Source organism: Anabrus simplex, chromosome 2 (genome assembly GCF_040414725.1).
Source record: "Anabrus simplex isolate iqAnaSimp1 chromosome 2, ASM4041472v1, whole genome shotgun sequence".
In the NCBI taxonomy this organism is placed as follows: Eukaryota; Metazoa; Arthropoda; class Insecta; order Orthoptera; family Tettigoniidae; genus Anabrus; species Anabrus simplex.
The window spans coordinates 746,765,872-746,783,253 of NC_090266.1; the positions used below are offsets into that span (position 1 = coordinate 746,765,872).

Consider the following 17,382-nt stretch of genomic DNA (forward strand, 5'->3'; position numbering starts at 1 on the left):
GACAATAAGGCTGTAATAATGGATGTAGGACTGGCTAAAGTGGAATAAAAATATAATATTTACTCCACAAAGTGTGTGTGTGGTGGGGGAGGGGTGTGACTGTCCCTCCTTGCCTCATCCCCTAATCGTCGTTACTGTTTGTAAATACGCCAAAGATGCAGAACAAGAAATTTAATAAGTTATTAATTTATAGACGTGTAGACATTCCACTCGATAAAAGAGCTGGTTATATGAAACAAAAACTAATACTGTTCGGCGAAATACGTGTGTAGAAGGCATACGTCTGTTTGGAGCTTCGGTTGCATTCCGACCAGGTTGTCCAGATTAAAATAATGTCTGTGTATTCGTCGCTGCTGAACACACCAGCCATTGACGATATGTAGACAGCAAATATAGTGCGGCTATACCATACACTAGCCTAGAACTATGCGGTGGAGAACGAGGTTTACTAATACAAGGGGTGCATTAGACCGGTAGCGCTGAGTAACATGCTGTGAGCGACAGTCCGGTTCTTATCTCTTCATATTCCGACGTAACCTGCCCGCTGGCAGTAGTGCCCCTGTGAAAATCAGTTGGTAGACATCCCATTCATCATTTGTGCACGCGGGTCATTTATAAGTAGAAAGTACGGCGTTCGGGAGCCACCTGGTAAATATCGAGGTGACAGGCCGAGAGGCCTGTGAGAGTGAGGGTTACAGCGTGTGTTATAGTGAGTTGAGGATTTGATTGATACCTGTACTTGTCAGAAGCGACTTGAGTGTGTTAGAGGGTAGTCAGTCTTTCCTTGTGATGGTAAAGTGAATAATCAATGTGTGGACTGTTGATATCTGTACTTGTCAGAATCGGCAGTAAATTGCTTCAGTGTGTTTCCCTTACTAGTGTTGTAGTGCTGTGTATAATTGTGTATAATTGTGTAGTCATTAAGCGAACTGAGTGGGAATTGTGTGTTGTAAGGAATAGACTCAGTGACAATAAAGTTGTTTTATAATCAAGAAGTAGACGTATCTCGTGTGATATCTATGTACACAAATAAAATCGCATCGAGAACGGTAAGTTGGTTAATAATGATTAAGAAAATAGGGCAGCGGGTAAGCTACTACGACCGGCATAGTGAACGAATTATTGCTGTCAAGATAGACACCAAGCCAATGCCCATCACAATATGCAGGTCTATATGCCCACTAGTTCAGCAGATGTTCACGAAGAAATCGAAATAATTTATGAAGAGAAACAAGATACGAAGTGTGTACTATATTGCGTTAGACTTTATTTTTTCCTACCCAAATGAAGTACATTACACATCAGTTGTTACGTCTACCTTCTCATCAATATAATCCTTTTTTTTGCTAGTTGTTTTACGTCGCACCGACACAGATAGGTCTTACGGCGACGATGGGACAGGAAAGGTCTAGGAGTGGGAAGGAATCGGCCGTGGCCTTAATTAAGGTACAGCCCCACCTCTGCCTGGTGTGAAAATGGGAAACCACGGAAAACCATCTTCAGGGCTGCCGATAGTGGGATTCGAACCTACTATCTCCCGGATGCAAGCTCACAGCCGCGTGCCTCTACGCGCACGGCCAACTCGCCCGGTCAATATAATCTCCTTGTAACTCTCTGCACTTTTGCCATCGATGTGTTAGTCTCTCCACCTTACTGCAACCATTTTTTGGAGTGCTGCGTACCCATGCCTTGAAGGCTGTGTCCAGTTCTGAAAAATCCGTAAAACGGCGACCACGCAGAGGTTCCTTCATGTTCCCAAACAGGTGATAATCACTTGGTGCCAAGTCGTGAGAGTATGGTGGGTGTGGCAGCACCGTGAATCTCAATTGATCAATGGCAGCGGTGGTCTCTCGGCTAGTCTGGGGCCGGGCATGAAGCCATGAAGTCGGCTGGATCTTGATCATGGCGTTGCAAAAGTTCTCTGCACACGTCCACACGCCTCTGCTTTTCGTCTGCAGACAAGAGTCTAGGCACTCACATGGATGACACCTTCCCCAACTGTAAGTGGCCGTGCACGATCTGCTGCAGGGTGTTTCGGCTGATTCCCGTGGCTGCCTCCATTTCCGTAAATGTGATGCATTTGTTTCCTTGGATGGCCTGTTCGACCAGGGCAATGTTGGCTGGTGTTGACACTGTCACATTCCTTCTAGAACTGGTTCCATTGTCCACCGATGTGCGCCCTGTTTTTCAACCTTCCACCCAGTTACAAACTGTTTTTCGTGATGGCGCATGTTCTCCACAGATTGCCACCAAGCTCCGATGAATTTCTGCAGTGGTCACGCCTTCTTTCCATAGGAACCAAATCGTATAGCGCTGTCCCTGATGGTTGCTTTCCATGTTGTCTGCTCCTATGCTGACAGTGTTGTTATGGAATGGCTAGGACGAGTGCATTCGTTGGCCCCTGTGCGTGTGCTGCTCCCAAATGGTGGAACAAGACAGTAGTTACACGTCACCGCCTTCAAAAGTGAAATTTAAACCATACCCGGACGTACAAAAATAAAGTGTAAAACAATATACGATTAGTACGCCCCTCGTATAATACAATATGTATAAGAAGGCAAGAATCTAATCGTGATGGGAGACTGGAATGCAGTGATAGGCCAAGGAAGAGAAGGTAATACCGTAGGAGAATTCGGATTGGGACAAAGGGATGAAAGAGGAAGTTGGGTGATTGAATTCAGCAGTGATCATAATTTAGTCCTTGTTAACAATTGGTTCAAACACCAAAAAACGACGAGTGTAAGCGTGGACAGGACCTGGAGAGACAGGAAGGTATCGGGTAAACTTTATTATGATTAGGCAGAGATTCAGAAACCAGGTGTTGGATTGCAAGACATTCCTTGGAGCAGATGTGGACTTTGACCACAACTTGGTCGTCATGAAATGTCATCTGAAGTTAAATCATTGAAGAAAGGAGGGAATGCAAGAAGATGACATCTAGATAAGTTGAAGGAAAAGAGTATGCGGGATTGCTTCAAGGAACATGTTGCACAAGGACTAAATGAAAAGGCTGAAGGAAACACGATAGATGATGAGTGGACAGTCGTGAAGAATGAGAGCAGTAGGGCTGCTGAAGAAACGTTAGAAAGAAAGGCAAGATCGGGTAATAATCAGTCGATAAGTAGGGAGATATTAGCCCTGATTGCTGAACGGCGAAAATACAAGAATTCAGCAGTTCTGCTGTTCTCATTCTTCACGACTGTCCACTCTTCGTCTACTGTGTTTCATTCAGCCTTTTCATTTAGTCCTTGTGTAACATGTTCCTTGAGGGCAGAAAAGAACACAGACGATTAAAGAATGAAAAGTACAGGTCATCTAAAGAAGAATGGCTGAAAGAGGAGTGCAAGGATGTAGAAGGTTTTATGATTGTAGGAAAGGTAGATTCTGCACGCAGGAAAGTCATTCACCTTTGGAGAAAGGAAAACTAGGTGTATGAATATTAAAAGCTCAGATGTAAGAAGACTTCTAGGGAAGAAAGACAAGGCAGAAAGATGACAGGAACATATTAAACAATTGTATCAAGGGAATGAATTAGATGATACGGTTCTGGAGCAAGAAGAGGCTGTTGATGCTGATGAATTGGGAGACCCAATTTTGAAGTCAGAATTCGACAGGGCTTTGAGAGACTTAAATAGGAACGAGGCTCCTGGAATTTATGATATACGCTCAGAACTACCGACTGCCTTAGGAGAAACCAGCACTGCGATGTTATTCCTTTTAGTTTCTGTGATGATGATACAGGAGAAGTGTCATCCGATTTTAGGAAGAATGTTGTGATACCTATTCCCAAGAAAGCAGATGCTGACAAATGTGAAAACTACCGCACCATTAGTTTAGTATTTCTCGTTTGCAGAATTTCAAGAGGTATTATTTACAGAAGAATGGAAAGAAAAGTTGAGGGTGAGTTGGGAGAAGATCAGTTTGGCTTCAGAAGAAATGTAGGAACACGTGAAGCAATCCTGACTTTTTGTCTGGTCTTAGAGGATCGAATTAAGAAGGACAAGCCCACGTATATTGCATTCGTAGATCTAAAGAAGGAATTCGATAATGTTGATTGCACCAAGCTATTTGAGATTCTGAAGGTGAACGGGATCGGGTACCGAGAAAGAAGAATTACTGTATCTACAATCTGTACAAAAATCAGTCTCTAGTGATAAGAATCGAAGTCTATGAAGAAGTATCAGCATTCAGAAAGGAGTAAGGGATGGCTGCTTTTTGTCCCCTTTCATTTTCATTGTTTACATAGAGCAGGCGGTAAAGGAAATCAAAGAGGATTTTGGAAAAGGAATCACAATCCAAGGAGTGGAAATCAAAACTGAGATTTGCCGATTACATTATTATTTTGTCTGAGTCTGCAGAAGATCTGGAGAAATTGCTGAATGGTGTGGACACAGTCTTTGAGAAGGAGTACAAGGTGAAATAAATACGTCGAAAACAAAAGTAATGGAGTGCAGTCGAATGAAGACAGGTGATGCAGGAAATATTCGATTAGGAAATTAAGTGTTAAAGGAAGTGGATGTATATTGTTACTTGGGTAGCAGAATAAGCAATGATGGCCGAAGTAAGGAGGACATAAAATGTAGACTAGCGCAAGCAAGAAAGACCATTCTTAAGAAAAGAAATTTGCTCACTTCGAACATTGATATATGAATTAAAAGGACGATTTTAATTCAATATTCGTCCACACCGGATTTATCACTAAGCCTAGGTCAGATCTACAGATATAATTCGTGTGTATGGCGTGGAGTGTTGAAATGCTGACCAGCCGTGTCCGAATCTAGAATGCAAAGAATTATGAAAGGTAAATACGTTTTCAACCGTTAAGAAACTGATCTAATCACACATTAAAAGATAAACCACTTTTACCTCCTGTGTGTCAGATAAGAAATCCTTGGACATGGAAAACAGAGTTTAGGAGCAGCTACCTTACATGCTACAAATATTATTCCACACTTAAGCAGTGGCGAAACTACTTCGACTCATTTGAGGTAATACCTTCCCCAAGAAATATACGATTAAACATAATTATCGTAACAAATTTATCTGCTGTTGTTATTGTGTTAAATCAACAATGATATCTTTTTCATATGTGCTACATGATGACAGCAGACGATGTGCTTCGCTGATCGCCCCGCTATGTGGCGACAGCAGACTACTTGTTCTGACAGGGAGGCAGTCTGTAACTTGTCTCACCCACGCCTTTGTGTTCTGTTTCCCTTCAGTCAATTTGTCTACTGGCGCGGGGTGGTGGAGGAAATATATCTTTACCGCCCGCACTCCTCTGTCCGCAAGAGAGGCAAGCCTCCTGCGCTATTTGAAAGCGTAGTAATTCCAAGAGCGAAGGTGACAATGAAGTACCCTATTGTTAAGTGTGTGTTTTTCTTTTAAATTAGTAGGTAATCCGCGCATTATTGGCTTTATTTGTGACAATTCAGACATGGACTGTTAGTTGTGTAAAACGAGACTGACATCATCCGGTTGAAAATCACGTTGAAATAATGTGTGAAGTGGGCCCCTTCGGGAACTTAACGAGTCCTTTGAACTCATTAAAACGTAAACCGTTCTAGTCTTGGACTTACGAAGAGAAGTGTGAAGCTAAAAACAAAAGATGTATGCCTAATTTGGATATTACGTATTTTGGCGGTAAAGTAGCTAGAAAATTTCAATTTTCTTGGTATACACGATATTCGTGGTTAACTGCCTGTTCCAAAAGCAAGAAGCTTGTTTGTTATACGTGTGTTTTGTTTGGTGGTGAAAGGGAATGGACTTTAAATGGGGTAATTGTTACAAAAAGAAACTTTCTTAGAAAAGTAGAGAAGCATCAAAATTCAAATAAACTTATTCAGAATGAAGACTGATTCCGTCTACTGGGGCGTGGGAGGATAGAACATTCTTTATCTGACGGTGCAAGAATACAAGCCGTTAAACATAACGAAGCCGTGAAACAAAATAGGCTTGTTGTTGAGAGACTTGTTGACGTTGTGTGTTTCCTTGGGAAACAGGAGCTTGGATTTCGAGGTCATTTTGAAGGGGAAGACTCAATCAACAGGGGCAATTAGCTAGAGTTGTTAGATCTTCTTTCAAAACAGGAACAATACATTCGAGATCATTTCCAGTCCACATCGTGCTTTAAAGTCACATCAAGCGAAATACAGAATTAATTAATTGAGTCTGTAACTGCCATAATTCAGGAGACAATCAAAGCAGAGTTAGATTCTTGTGACCTCATTGGTATTCAGGCTGACGAGAGCTTAGATGTAAGTTATCTGATGATGATGATGATGATGCTTGTTGTTTAAAGGGGCCTAACATCTAGGTCATCGGCCCCTTAGATGTATCAAACAGATCTCAAGTAGTGTAACATTCCGGTTCTGTTCAAAACAGGGCCCCACAGAAAGTTTCATGGGCTTTTATGATATTTCGATTGATAATACTGCATCAGGCTTATCAGAATTAACTGTCGATATTCTGTGAAAGTGGGGAGTGATAGATAAAGTCGTGTGTCAAACATATGATGGGTGCTCCACAATGGCAGGAAGACATGGGGGTGTTCAAGCATTACGTTAAGCAAGTTTGCCCAAGGGCAATATTTCTATACTGTTATGCCCACAAGTTAAACCTCGTTCTTCTCCATTGATCCAAAACAATAAAATCAGTCATGCTCTTCATTCATGATCTGACAGCGTTTCATTCATTCTTTAGTAGATCCTCAGTGAGAGCTCATCTTCTGGAATCCAAAGGATTCAAACTTCCACAAGCGTGCGCTACCCGTTGGAACTTTCATTCGAGAGCAGTCCACACAATATTTTCACACTATGATGATCTAAGACAGGTTTTTGAAGACAATGCAGAGAAGGATGAGGGGTAGGACAGTGAGTCGTAAAATTCAGCTGTTGGGTTCTTGCCATACACAAGAAGGCCCAATTCATTTTTTTTGCTTTGTCTCTATAGAGAAATTTTATTTATACAGACCACCTCTTTGCTCTGCCGGCCCCATGGTGTAGGGGTAGCGTGCCTGCCTCTTACCCGGAGGCCCCGGGTTCGATTCCAGGCCAGGTCAGGGATTTTTACCTGGACCTGAGGGCTGGTTCGAGGTCCACTCACCCTACGTGATTAGAATTGAGGAGCTATCTGACGGTGAGATAGCGGCCCCGGTCTAGGAAGCCGAGAATAACGGCCGAGAGGATTCGTCGTGCTGACCACACGACGCATCGTAATCTGCAGGCCTTCGGGCTGAGCAGCGGTCGCTTGGCAGGCCAAGGCCCTTCAAGGGCTGTAGTGCCATGGGGTTTGGTTTGGTTTTATCTCTTTGCTCTAGTGTAACATAAAAGCACATCTCATGGAATTCTGTGCCATACTGAAATTTAAAAAAAACCACTGGTAACCTCAAGGACATGTGATCAGGAAATACAATATCCTCTTGCGTTGTAAAATGTTGCAAAATAAATAACGAGATGAATGTAGACGACAGGACGTTCCAAACGCTCAAAATGTTAACATATGAAGTTCTTGACGCCTTAATTATGCAAATGGAAACACGGTTTGGCGATTTTGACAGCATCCAGTTTGTTGAGTTGTTGGATCCAAATCAGTTCATAGTTTACAAAGAGAGCTTCCCTGCTGTTATGAACATTTACCCATTTTTAATACGGAAAGATTGGAAAATGAATTGATTAGCATTTATTCCGATACAGAAAAGCATTTGTCCCCTCAAAAACTTTTACATTGTATTGTCCTCAATGACCTCAAACCAGTGTATGTGGAAGTGTCAAAATTGATTAGTTTAATATTAACATTTCCTGTGAATACGGCTTCCTCTGAAGGGAATAAAAACAAACTTGCGTACTTCAATGAACAATGAAAGACTCAGTAGTCTTAGTACCATTCCTATCGAGCAAATGCTTGTGAAGAAATTTATAAGTTATCAAGTATTGAAGGACCGTGTGATTGACCATTTTGCAACGAAGAAAACTCGACGTTTGGAACTACTGTACAAGAAAATTTAAGGTAAGATTTCCTGCCTACCCATTAATTAGCCAATAGCTTCGCCATTGCACTTAAGCTTCCTACGTTATTTAGAGGTTATCGCCTAAAGATTAGGCATGGTTGTCTTATTCAACGGTTCCACAAGGACTGCTATAGACACGCTGCCTTAACGTAACGTAATACGAGGATCATGAGTCCATATTGACTGACATTCGGGCATTATTACTAAATGCCAAGTCCGACTCGTTTGCTGAACGGTCAGCGTACTGGCCTTCGGTTCTGAGGGTCCCGGGTTCGATTCCCGGCCGGGTCGGGGATTTTAACCTTAATTGGTTAATTCCAATGGCTCGGGGGCTGGGTGTATGTGTTGTCTTCATCATCATTTCATCCTCATCACGACGCGCAGGTTGCCTACGGGAGTCAAATAGAAAGACCTGCACCTGGCGAGCTGAACCCGTCCTGGGATATCCCGGCACTAAAAGCCATACGACATTTCATTTCACTAAATGCCAAATGGATTATACATGCGAATGTTTTGTTACGGGGACTCTTCCCCTTCGGTTCTGCTAGTTGTCAATAAATGGTGGTAAGTCTATGCATATGCAGTGTATAGATTACAGATGAGTAGAGTATTGTTATTGGCTGTATGTTCCACTAACCACTTTTTCGGCTTTAGGAGACACCGAAGGGCCGGGAAGTTCGTTCCACAGGAGTTCTTTTAAATGCCAGTAAATCTATAATGGAAGAATATTTTCACGCAAGAAGGTAGAAGGCATGGCTCCTTTATAAACAAGATACATGTCTGTAAATATTCAGAGAAGTTTCAGGTTAGTGTGTATTGTGTTGCAGATCGAAGATGTGTCATTCCTTGACGATGCCAAACCGCGCACAAATATCCATACAGCAGCACATCTGCAATCATTGAGGTTGACTGTTCTACAGAATACAGCGTATTCGTCCGATATGACTCTGTCCGACTACGTTCTCTTTAGCGAACTGAAGAAACCTCTCCATAGACTAAAATATTAAACATCTGACAGTCATCCTACTGCCAATGAGTTGGGTGTTCGGTTTCGGCTACTTAGCTGTGAGTTTTCATTTGTGAGGTTGTGGTTTCCCACTGCTGGCAACGGTGAGTATGGTTTTTCATCATTTCTCATTTTCCCACCAAGCAAATACCAGAGCTGTACCTTAAATATAGCCATGGCCACTTCTTTCTAAGTTTTAGCCCTGCCGCAGCTCATCGTCGCCATAACACCTGTCTGTGTCAGTGCAACGTAAAACCTCTAGCAAAGAAAAAAAGGCCTCCTACTGCTATCTGCCAGTATGTTCGAACTATTCCTAAAGAACGGTTTTCTGATGCTATTCACAACATTCCAAATCGTTGACAATAGTATGTGGACCTGGGTGCGCAGTATGTTGAACGCCCTACGATGTAACTTCCTGTTAATACCATCACGGCCCTTCGTAACTCCATTAATGTGTAAGTAATAAAAATGTCGTATGGCTTTTAGTGCCGGGATATCCCAGGACGGGTTCGGCTCACCAGGTGCAGGTCTTTCTATTTGACTTCCGTAGGCGACCTGCGCGTCATGATGAGGATGAAATGATGATGAATACATCACATACACCCAGCCCTCGTGCCGTAGAAGTTAACCAATTAAGGTTAAAATCCCCGACCCAGCCGGGAATCGAACCCGTGACTCTCTGAACCGAAGGCCAGTACGCTGACCGTTCAGCCAACGAGTCGGACAATGTGTAAGTGATAGAGCGCCACACTTCAAAATCCTCCAGAGGTAGTCAGATTCTTGGAGTGGGGAAGAATGTCCCTTCGAAACTCCACGTAGTACCATATTGGCTTGTAAGAGATATCTGTTGACACATTTGGAATTTACTCGACAAAGTAAATTAAATACTCAGCAATAGCTCGTCCAGCAGAGTTCAAATTTTACCGACATCTAGTAAAGGAAAACGGAATGTCCAAATTGGCATACAGGCAGACTAAATGGCAGAAGATGATTTTCCGTGGTTTTCCACTTTCACACCAGGCAAATGCTGGGGCTGTACCTTAAAACCACGGCCGCTTCCTTCCAATTCCTAGGCCTTTCCTATCCCATCATCTCCATACGACCTATCTGTGTCGGTGCGACGTAATGAAAATTGTAAAAAAAAAGAAAGGCAGCAAATAAAAATACTACACGCGCAACCTGAAGTCAAATTACTGTCATTTCAGCTAAGCAAGCATTAATCAACTTTAACCCTTTGAGTGTAGGCTGACGCTGCAGATTCCCCAACCTATTTGCCCCTAAATACCTACGGATATTTATCATCCTTAATGTGTTGAAAACCTGGATGTTTCGGCCTGTCCTTCTTGTTCTTTGACGCTGAAATGTTACTTCTTGTTTAAAATAAAGAGTTTTGAACACTTTTAAAAGTAGCACACATGAAAAGCACGAGTTTCAACATTTCCTATTCCTTTCTAATTTCTATATTTCTTCAACACAACAAGTTTGCAATATGTATACCTTCTTTAGTTATTCCTTAAAGAATGATTTACAGCTACCATTCACAAGCTTCTATTTCGCTGAGAACGGTGTGCAGAACTGAATGGCAGTGTGTTGAAGAGCTTACGATATAACTTTCTTATTGTTCACCAGAGAATGTGTCATTACTTATTAAGGAGAAAAATTATGCTAATATGTCGTAATTTAACACACTAAGGCTTAACTGGTTCTTGTGCTATTGTTATACTCCTCAGTAATATTCAAATAGCATTTAAAGAATTTTGTGGAGAAAATAGTTAATCTTATCTAAAACCATAAAATATTATAATATACAAGTGATTGAATGGCTGAATGCACGCTGTAGGAGACTTCACATTGGACCTGCCGAAAGTGATTCTCCCTGACTGTCAATGTGTTACTCTGCTGGATTGAGACAATTAATATAAGAAGTTAAATCTCCTGGACTGGCTGACTAGTAAGTACCTCTCCATTGCAGAAGCAAAACAACGTCGCCACGCAAAGCCCCTGCAAAAAGAAAAGAGAAACACAAAAATAATTTTAATTTTCTATCAGCACAATTATAAACTCTTTAAATAATTCCCTTTTAAAACTTATTCAAGGTATGACATGTTTGTAGATTACACGTACAAATAGGTGCATGTTGATTAATAATTGATATTAATGATATATTTATCTCGGCAAGAGAAAGGCCAGATGGCCTTCTCTTACATCTAACTAGTTTAATGCACTATTTACATCAAGTTGTTCACGACTATTATACACATATATTAAAATTACACGTTGACTGAAATTATTAAAAGAACATTTATGTATAAACATGAATAATGTGTCTTACCTACTGAATAATTTAAAATGATTATACGTAACAAAACAGTACCGGTAATTAATAATATAGAATAAGTAATTAACGAGTAAGTGATTAATATCTAAATTGTTTATAACTACCTAAACTGAAAGTATAACAAAAAAGGAACATACCTATTTGAATCATGGTTATGTATGAATTTAACAAGAGTCAGCGAATTACATTAGGAGGATATAAAAGAGAAATACTTTAGTTAGTCATAGAGTTGCACAAGAATCCTCAAACAGCTGGTTTGAATGCATTTCCACTTTTTATAGCCCGGATATTCTTAGGAATATTGTTTCATTCACGAGATACGAAAAGTATGAAGGAGTTGGTGAACGTGGTAATTCTGTGGGTCGTCAGTGCACGAAGGGTGGAATTACGTGCTCGGGTATGTCTGTCATGGTGTGAGGAGAGGCAATTGAAGGAATTTCACTCTTAGGTTGGTTGTGAGGAATTTAGTATTTTTTTTGAAGGATGCTTAGGGAGTTGTAAATACATCGCACGCTTATACATGGCCAAGATAAGCGTGTAAATGATGGTGATACATGGTTGAAATACCTCATATTGCATATGGAGCGTACACAGTGATTCTGCCCGCGTTGTAGTCAAGCTTATAGGATCACACCTACGTCCTTATACACAACATCACAGTAATCGAACAACAAAAATAAGTGCTTCGACCACTGTCCTTTTAATTTTCTTTGGAAAAATGTGTTTTAACCGGTTTAGAGAGTGAAGAGAAGAATATCCCCATTTCATTATATTAGGAATATGAGCAGATCAGGACAAGTTTTCATCCACGGTAAGGCCAACGCATTTCACTGTGGATGTAAGTGGCGTTCTACTGCCACAAATAAATATGGGCGGGGGTAAGGAGAGACCCACTTGGTTAATTTAGGATAGGAGCTTGGGGTAGCCTAGAAGTATTGCTTGAGATGTAGTAGGGTCAACTTTTAGACCGCACGATGAAGACCATGCCGCTATGCAAATGAGGTCTTCGTTTAAAATCTATAGATACGTGAAGCCATACGTATATAAATATGTAGGTCATCGTCATAAAGTCGATGTTTGCAATACTTCCAACTGTGAGAGATATCGTAGACATTAAGGGAAGAGAAAAGGAGACCCAGCATAGAGCCCTGTGGTACACCGTAATTCAGAGTACGCCATGTTGAAGTGTTCTGACCATCAGAAGTACACTGTCGTCGTTCATGACGGTAAGGATATATCCACGGCAACGTACTGCCTGAAAAGTGAAGAGAATGTACTTTAGACAGTAAAATGTCGAAGTCTACGGTATCGAATGCTTTGCTTAAGTCCAGCAGTATAAGAATGGTTATCTGTCTTTTGATCATTGCCTTGCGTATGTCATCAGTAACAATTAGCATAACAGTGGTAGTACTGTGTCCTAGTTTGAAGTCTGACTGTAGATGATCTAGTAGATGATAGCTGTTCAATTTATTCGTTATTCATTATTTGCACATCAACAGTGCTTTAGATAAAGCAGATAAAATGCTGATTGGTCGACAGTCTGAAGCAGCGAGCGGAGCTGATGTTGTTTCTATTGGCCGTAACTTTGCTTGTTTCCTGACAGTAGGAAATGCCCCGTCGAGAATAGACGAGTTAAAGATGTGAGTTATTAGAGGAAGTATGAAGTCTAGTATTAGGTTCATCATGTCAGTTCCAATATAATCCGGTAATATATATTACAGTATGGTGACTAATATACATACAAACAAATTTGCGATTGTACTTTCTTTCAATCTGAGTAATTGTTTTGTAGTAAAACAATTTTTCTTAGTTTACCAAAAATACTGCGAGTGGAATCTTTTCCTTTTTTAATCGCGCCCATTCAATTACATTTCTTAATGAAGTGTGAAGAACCACCTACGGATAGAAACAAAACAAAAATAGTTTTCTGTTCGCAGAATTAATACACTGACTGACAGAACAAATGCAACACCAAGAAGGAGTGGTTCGAAAGGGATGAAAGTTGGGGAAAAAACAGAGACGGCACGGACGAATAATTGATGTTTATTTCAAACCGATATGCAGGTTACACAATGCGCACGGCATCGACTCAGTAGGATGTAGGACCACCGCGAGCGGCGATGCACGCAGAAACACGTCGAGGTACAGAGTCAATAAGAGTGCGGATGGTGTCCTGAGGGATGGTTCTCCATTCTCTGTCAACCATTTGCCACAGTTGGTCGTCCGTACGAGGCTGAGGCAGAGTTTGCAAACGGCGTCCAATGAGATCCCACACGTGTTCGATTGGTGAGAGATCCGGAGAGTACGCTGGCCACGGAAGCATCTGTACACCTCGTAGAGCCTGTTGGGAGATGCGAGCAGTGTGTGGGCGGGCATTATCCTGCTGAAACAGAGCATTGGGCAGCCCCTGAAGGTACGGGAGTGCCACCGGCCGCAGCACATGCTGCACGTAGCGGTGGGCATTTAACGTGCCTTGAATACGCACTAGAGGTGACGTGGAATCATAGGCAATAGCGCCCCAAACCATGATGCCGCGTTGTCTAGCGGTAGGGCGCTCCACAGTTGCTGCCGGATTTGACCTTTCTCCACGCCGACGCCACACTCGTCTGCGGTGACTATCACTGACAGAACAGAAGCGTGACTCATCGGAGAACACGACGTTCCGCCATTCCCTCATCCAAGTCGCTCTAGCCCGGCACCATGCCAGGCGTGCACGTCTATGCTGTGGAGTCAATGGTAGTCTTCTGAGTGGACGCCGGGAGTGCAGGCCTCCTTCAACCAATCGACGGGAAATTGTTCTGGTCGATATTGGAACAGCCAGGGTGTCTTGCACATGCTGAAGAATGGCGGTTGACGTGGCGTGCGGGGCTGCCACCGCTTGGCGGCGGATGCGCCGATCCTCGCGTGCTGACGTCACTCGGGCTGCGCCTGGACCCCTCGCACGTGCCACATGTCCCTGCGCCAACCATCTTCGCCACAGGCGCTGCACCGTGGACACATCCCTATGGGTATCGGCTGCGATTTGACGAAGCGACCAACCTGCCCTTCTCAGCCCGATCACCATACCCCTCGTAAAGTCGTCTGTCTGCTGGAAATGCCTCCGTTGACGGCGGCCTGGCATTCGTAGCTATACACGTGTCCTGTGGCACACGACAACACGTTCTACAATGACTGTCGGCTGAGAAATCACGGTACGAAGTGGGCCATTCGCCAACGCCGTGTCCCATTTATCGTTCGCTACGTGCGCAGCACAGCGGCACATTTCACATCATGAGCATACCTCAGTGAGGTCAGTCTACCCTGCAATTAGCATAAAGTTCTGTCCACTCCTTCTTGGTGTTGCATTTGCTCTGTCAGTCAGTGTATTAATACATGTTGAAACACTGTCCTCAAACACACAGTTTGACAATCAGTACTTCGTATGCATTCCCTGAGCATTTATAACTGCTTGAAAACTTCGTGACATGGAGCTTACAAGGTTTTATGTGGTTTCGGCATCAATTTTCGACCATTCCTTCTTCAGATGATCAATGAAATCTTCTCTTGACGATCATGTCCGTTTCCTTACTCTCCGCTCCAACAATGCCCACAGATTTCTTATAGGTTGAGGTCTGGGGATTGTGGAGGCGTTGGAAGTTGCTCGCGAACATTATACAGCAGTCATACTTTAGTTATACGAGCCGTATGCTTGGGATCGTTGTCTCGTTGAAAAACAAACAAGTCCTCAAGATTTAATTTCGCAGATCTGGCCAACACATTATCACGGAGTATGTTCACATATGCTGTGGCACTCATATTACCCTCAACAACACAACCAGTTCTCCCACCCCAGCGTAGCTCATGCATGACAGTTGGTACAATGTTCTTATGGTCAAATCCTTGATTTGTTTTACGCCACACATACCATCGCCCATCAGATCCAAAAAGGTTAAGCTTGCTTTCGTCCGAGAATACAACCTTTTTCCAGTATTCCATGGGTTTGTCGAGATTTGCTCGAGCAAAATCCAGTCTTTTCACCTTATTGGGCTGATTAATGAATGGTTCTTTTCTTGCCGTTCAGCCTTTTAAGCCAGCTTCGTGAATGTGATTCCTTATGTTTTGAGGTGTTACTTCCTTGCCTGTTGCTGTTGCGACGTCTTCAGCAAGTATTCGGGCGCTCAAGCTCGAGTTCTTGCGCGCTTGTTGTACTACATATCACAACTCTCGGTCCATTAGAGCTCTAGGACGTCCAGACCTCGCATATTCGCCGTAGATCTTGTTCGTTTGTATTTGTTCACAACATACTGAACAGTAGCATGCAAGAGGTTCAGTTTTTAGCGATGTTTGCGTAACCAAGCCCCTCTTACCACAAGGAAACTATTTTTTCTTTCACAACTGTCTTCATCTCACACTACCGACGTCCCATTCCTGTACACCCGTAGTTCCAGGCACTAATACCCACTGTTAAACTGGATACTCGATGGATGATTTCTTTTGAGCCGTCAGTCGGTGACGTTTACATAGCATACATGAGTGAGATCTAATTGTATGACATTTTTCCTGTGTGTCGTTAAACAATACTTGGTCATAAACCAGGGAATATAGTATGTACACCCACTGCACGTCACAGTTAATTACGTCAAACTCTAGTACATCTGTAGTGTTAGTATAAATCGCTTACCGCTAATTCCCGTTTGTGTACCGTTTGGAACCATATGTGTATGAGTATCGGTACTTATTTTACCGACTGTATATACAGAGTGATTCAGCGAAGGTGTCCACCTCAAATATCTTCTGATTCGTTAAAGATACATACATACTGTTTTCAAATTCTTAAATTGTATTAAGGGGCTCATAAAATACTTCCCTATTGTTCTCAATCTCATACGTAATTACCGAAAAACCGGTAGCAACTTAGCTTTTTAAATAGGACTATACTAATCTCACCCAAGAGAACAATTGAGAATGGAGCTAAAAAGTCAGTGATGTGCTTATTTTGCAAATCAGACGAGTACTTTTGAAGATATTAAAGGGTTTCGTATGTGAGGGTATTCGACTGAAAGTGAAGCGCCACTCGCTGTATTGTACACTGTATTGTCCCCCTGCATGACTCATGCTTTATTGCTAAACACACATACCGAACGTATTCCATACATAGCATATTGTGATGGTACTGGGCATAGTCAAATGTCTGATGATCAGCCAAATTCGTAAGAATAAAATTAGAAGAAACGTTCACAAAAAAAAAATGGGCCGTGTAAATTCATTCAATTTTCTCAGGTTCGCTAGTATTGAAACAGTACAATACTTATTATTTATGCTATGCAGTAAGGTGGTGTCAGATATTTCCGCTAAGATGTAGGACAAAGTGAATGCGTATGGACATAAGAGACGACATTCCACACATGCCACCCAATATTTACCTAGCATGTACCTCGTATCAGGCCCATCCTGCTGTATGGCCGTGAGGCCTGGAGCTATATTCCTAAAACTCTGTATCCTGCTTATTAGAACTCAGGTAAAAAATACACAGTTCAAACAATTACGGGAACCTGTTTTTGAACGTATTAATGAATTCAGTGTGATCGTGAATTCCAGTTCAAAGTAATCTTTGCGACTGAAGTATTTCGGGTCTGCTTTTGTGGCTGCTTTTAATAGCTTTCAATATGGACAAAGAAATATAGGAGTCGACCGGTTCTATTTTCTAGAAGTTTAATATACTAAGTATAGTTTATCCCCTGTTTACACGTGGTCACGTATAGATTATGTGTTCACAACATTTGTGTTCGTGTGTTATTGTTAATATTATTAGTGTCGTTTTAGAATGTAATGCACGTATTTGTAATGTACATATTGTGCTTATTAATAACCTATTGTAATTAGGATACGCCTGAACGTAGTTTAAAAACTGTTGTGGTGTGTTGTAGTGACTTATTAGGATTTAGAGTGCTTATTCTATTATTTTGAGTAGTCTTGCGAATTTCAAACTTTAATTGTAATTTTCATTTCAGATTGTGCTTAGTAATAACCTGTTGTATTATAATTAGGTTA

General features: G+C 42.0%; 1 protein-coding gene across 2 annotated transcripts in view; it reads right to left on the minus strand.

The window, feature by feature from the left end:
- Dh31-R (Diuretic hormone 31 Receptor) overlaps positions 1-17,382 on the minus strand; it is a 596,582-nt gene that overhangs the window by 81,667 nt on the left and 497,533 nt on the right. For both annotated transcript variants that reach the window (XM_067139429.2, XM_067139428.2), the window contains exon 8: positions 10,974-11,015. In XM_067139429.2, the coding sequence (XP_066995530.1) occupies positions 10,974-11,015 (42 nt within the window). The remainder of the gene's footprint in view (positions 1-10,973; positions 11,016-17,382) is intronic.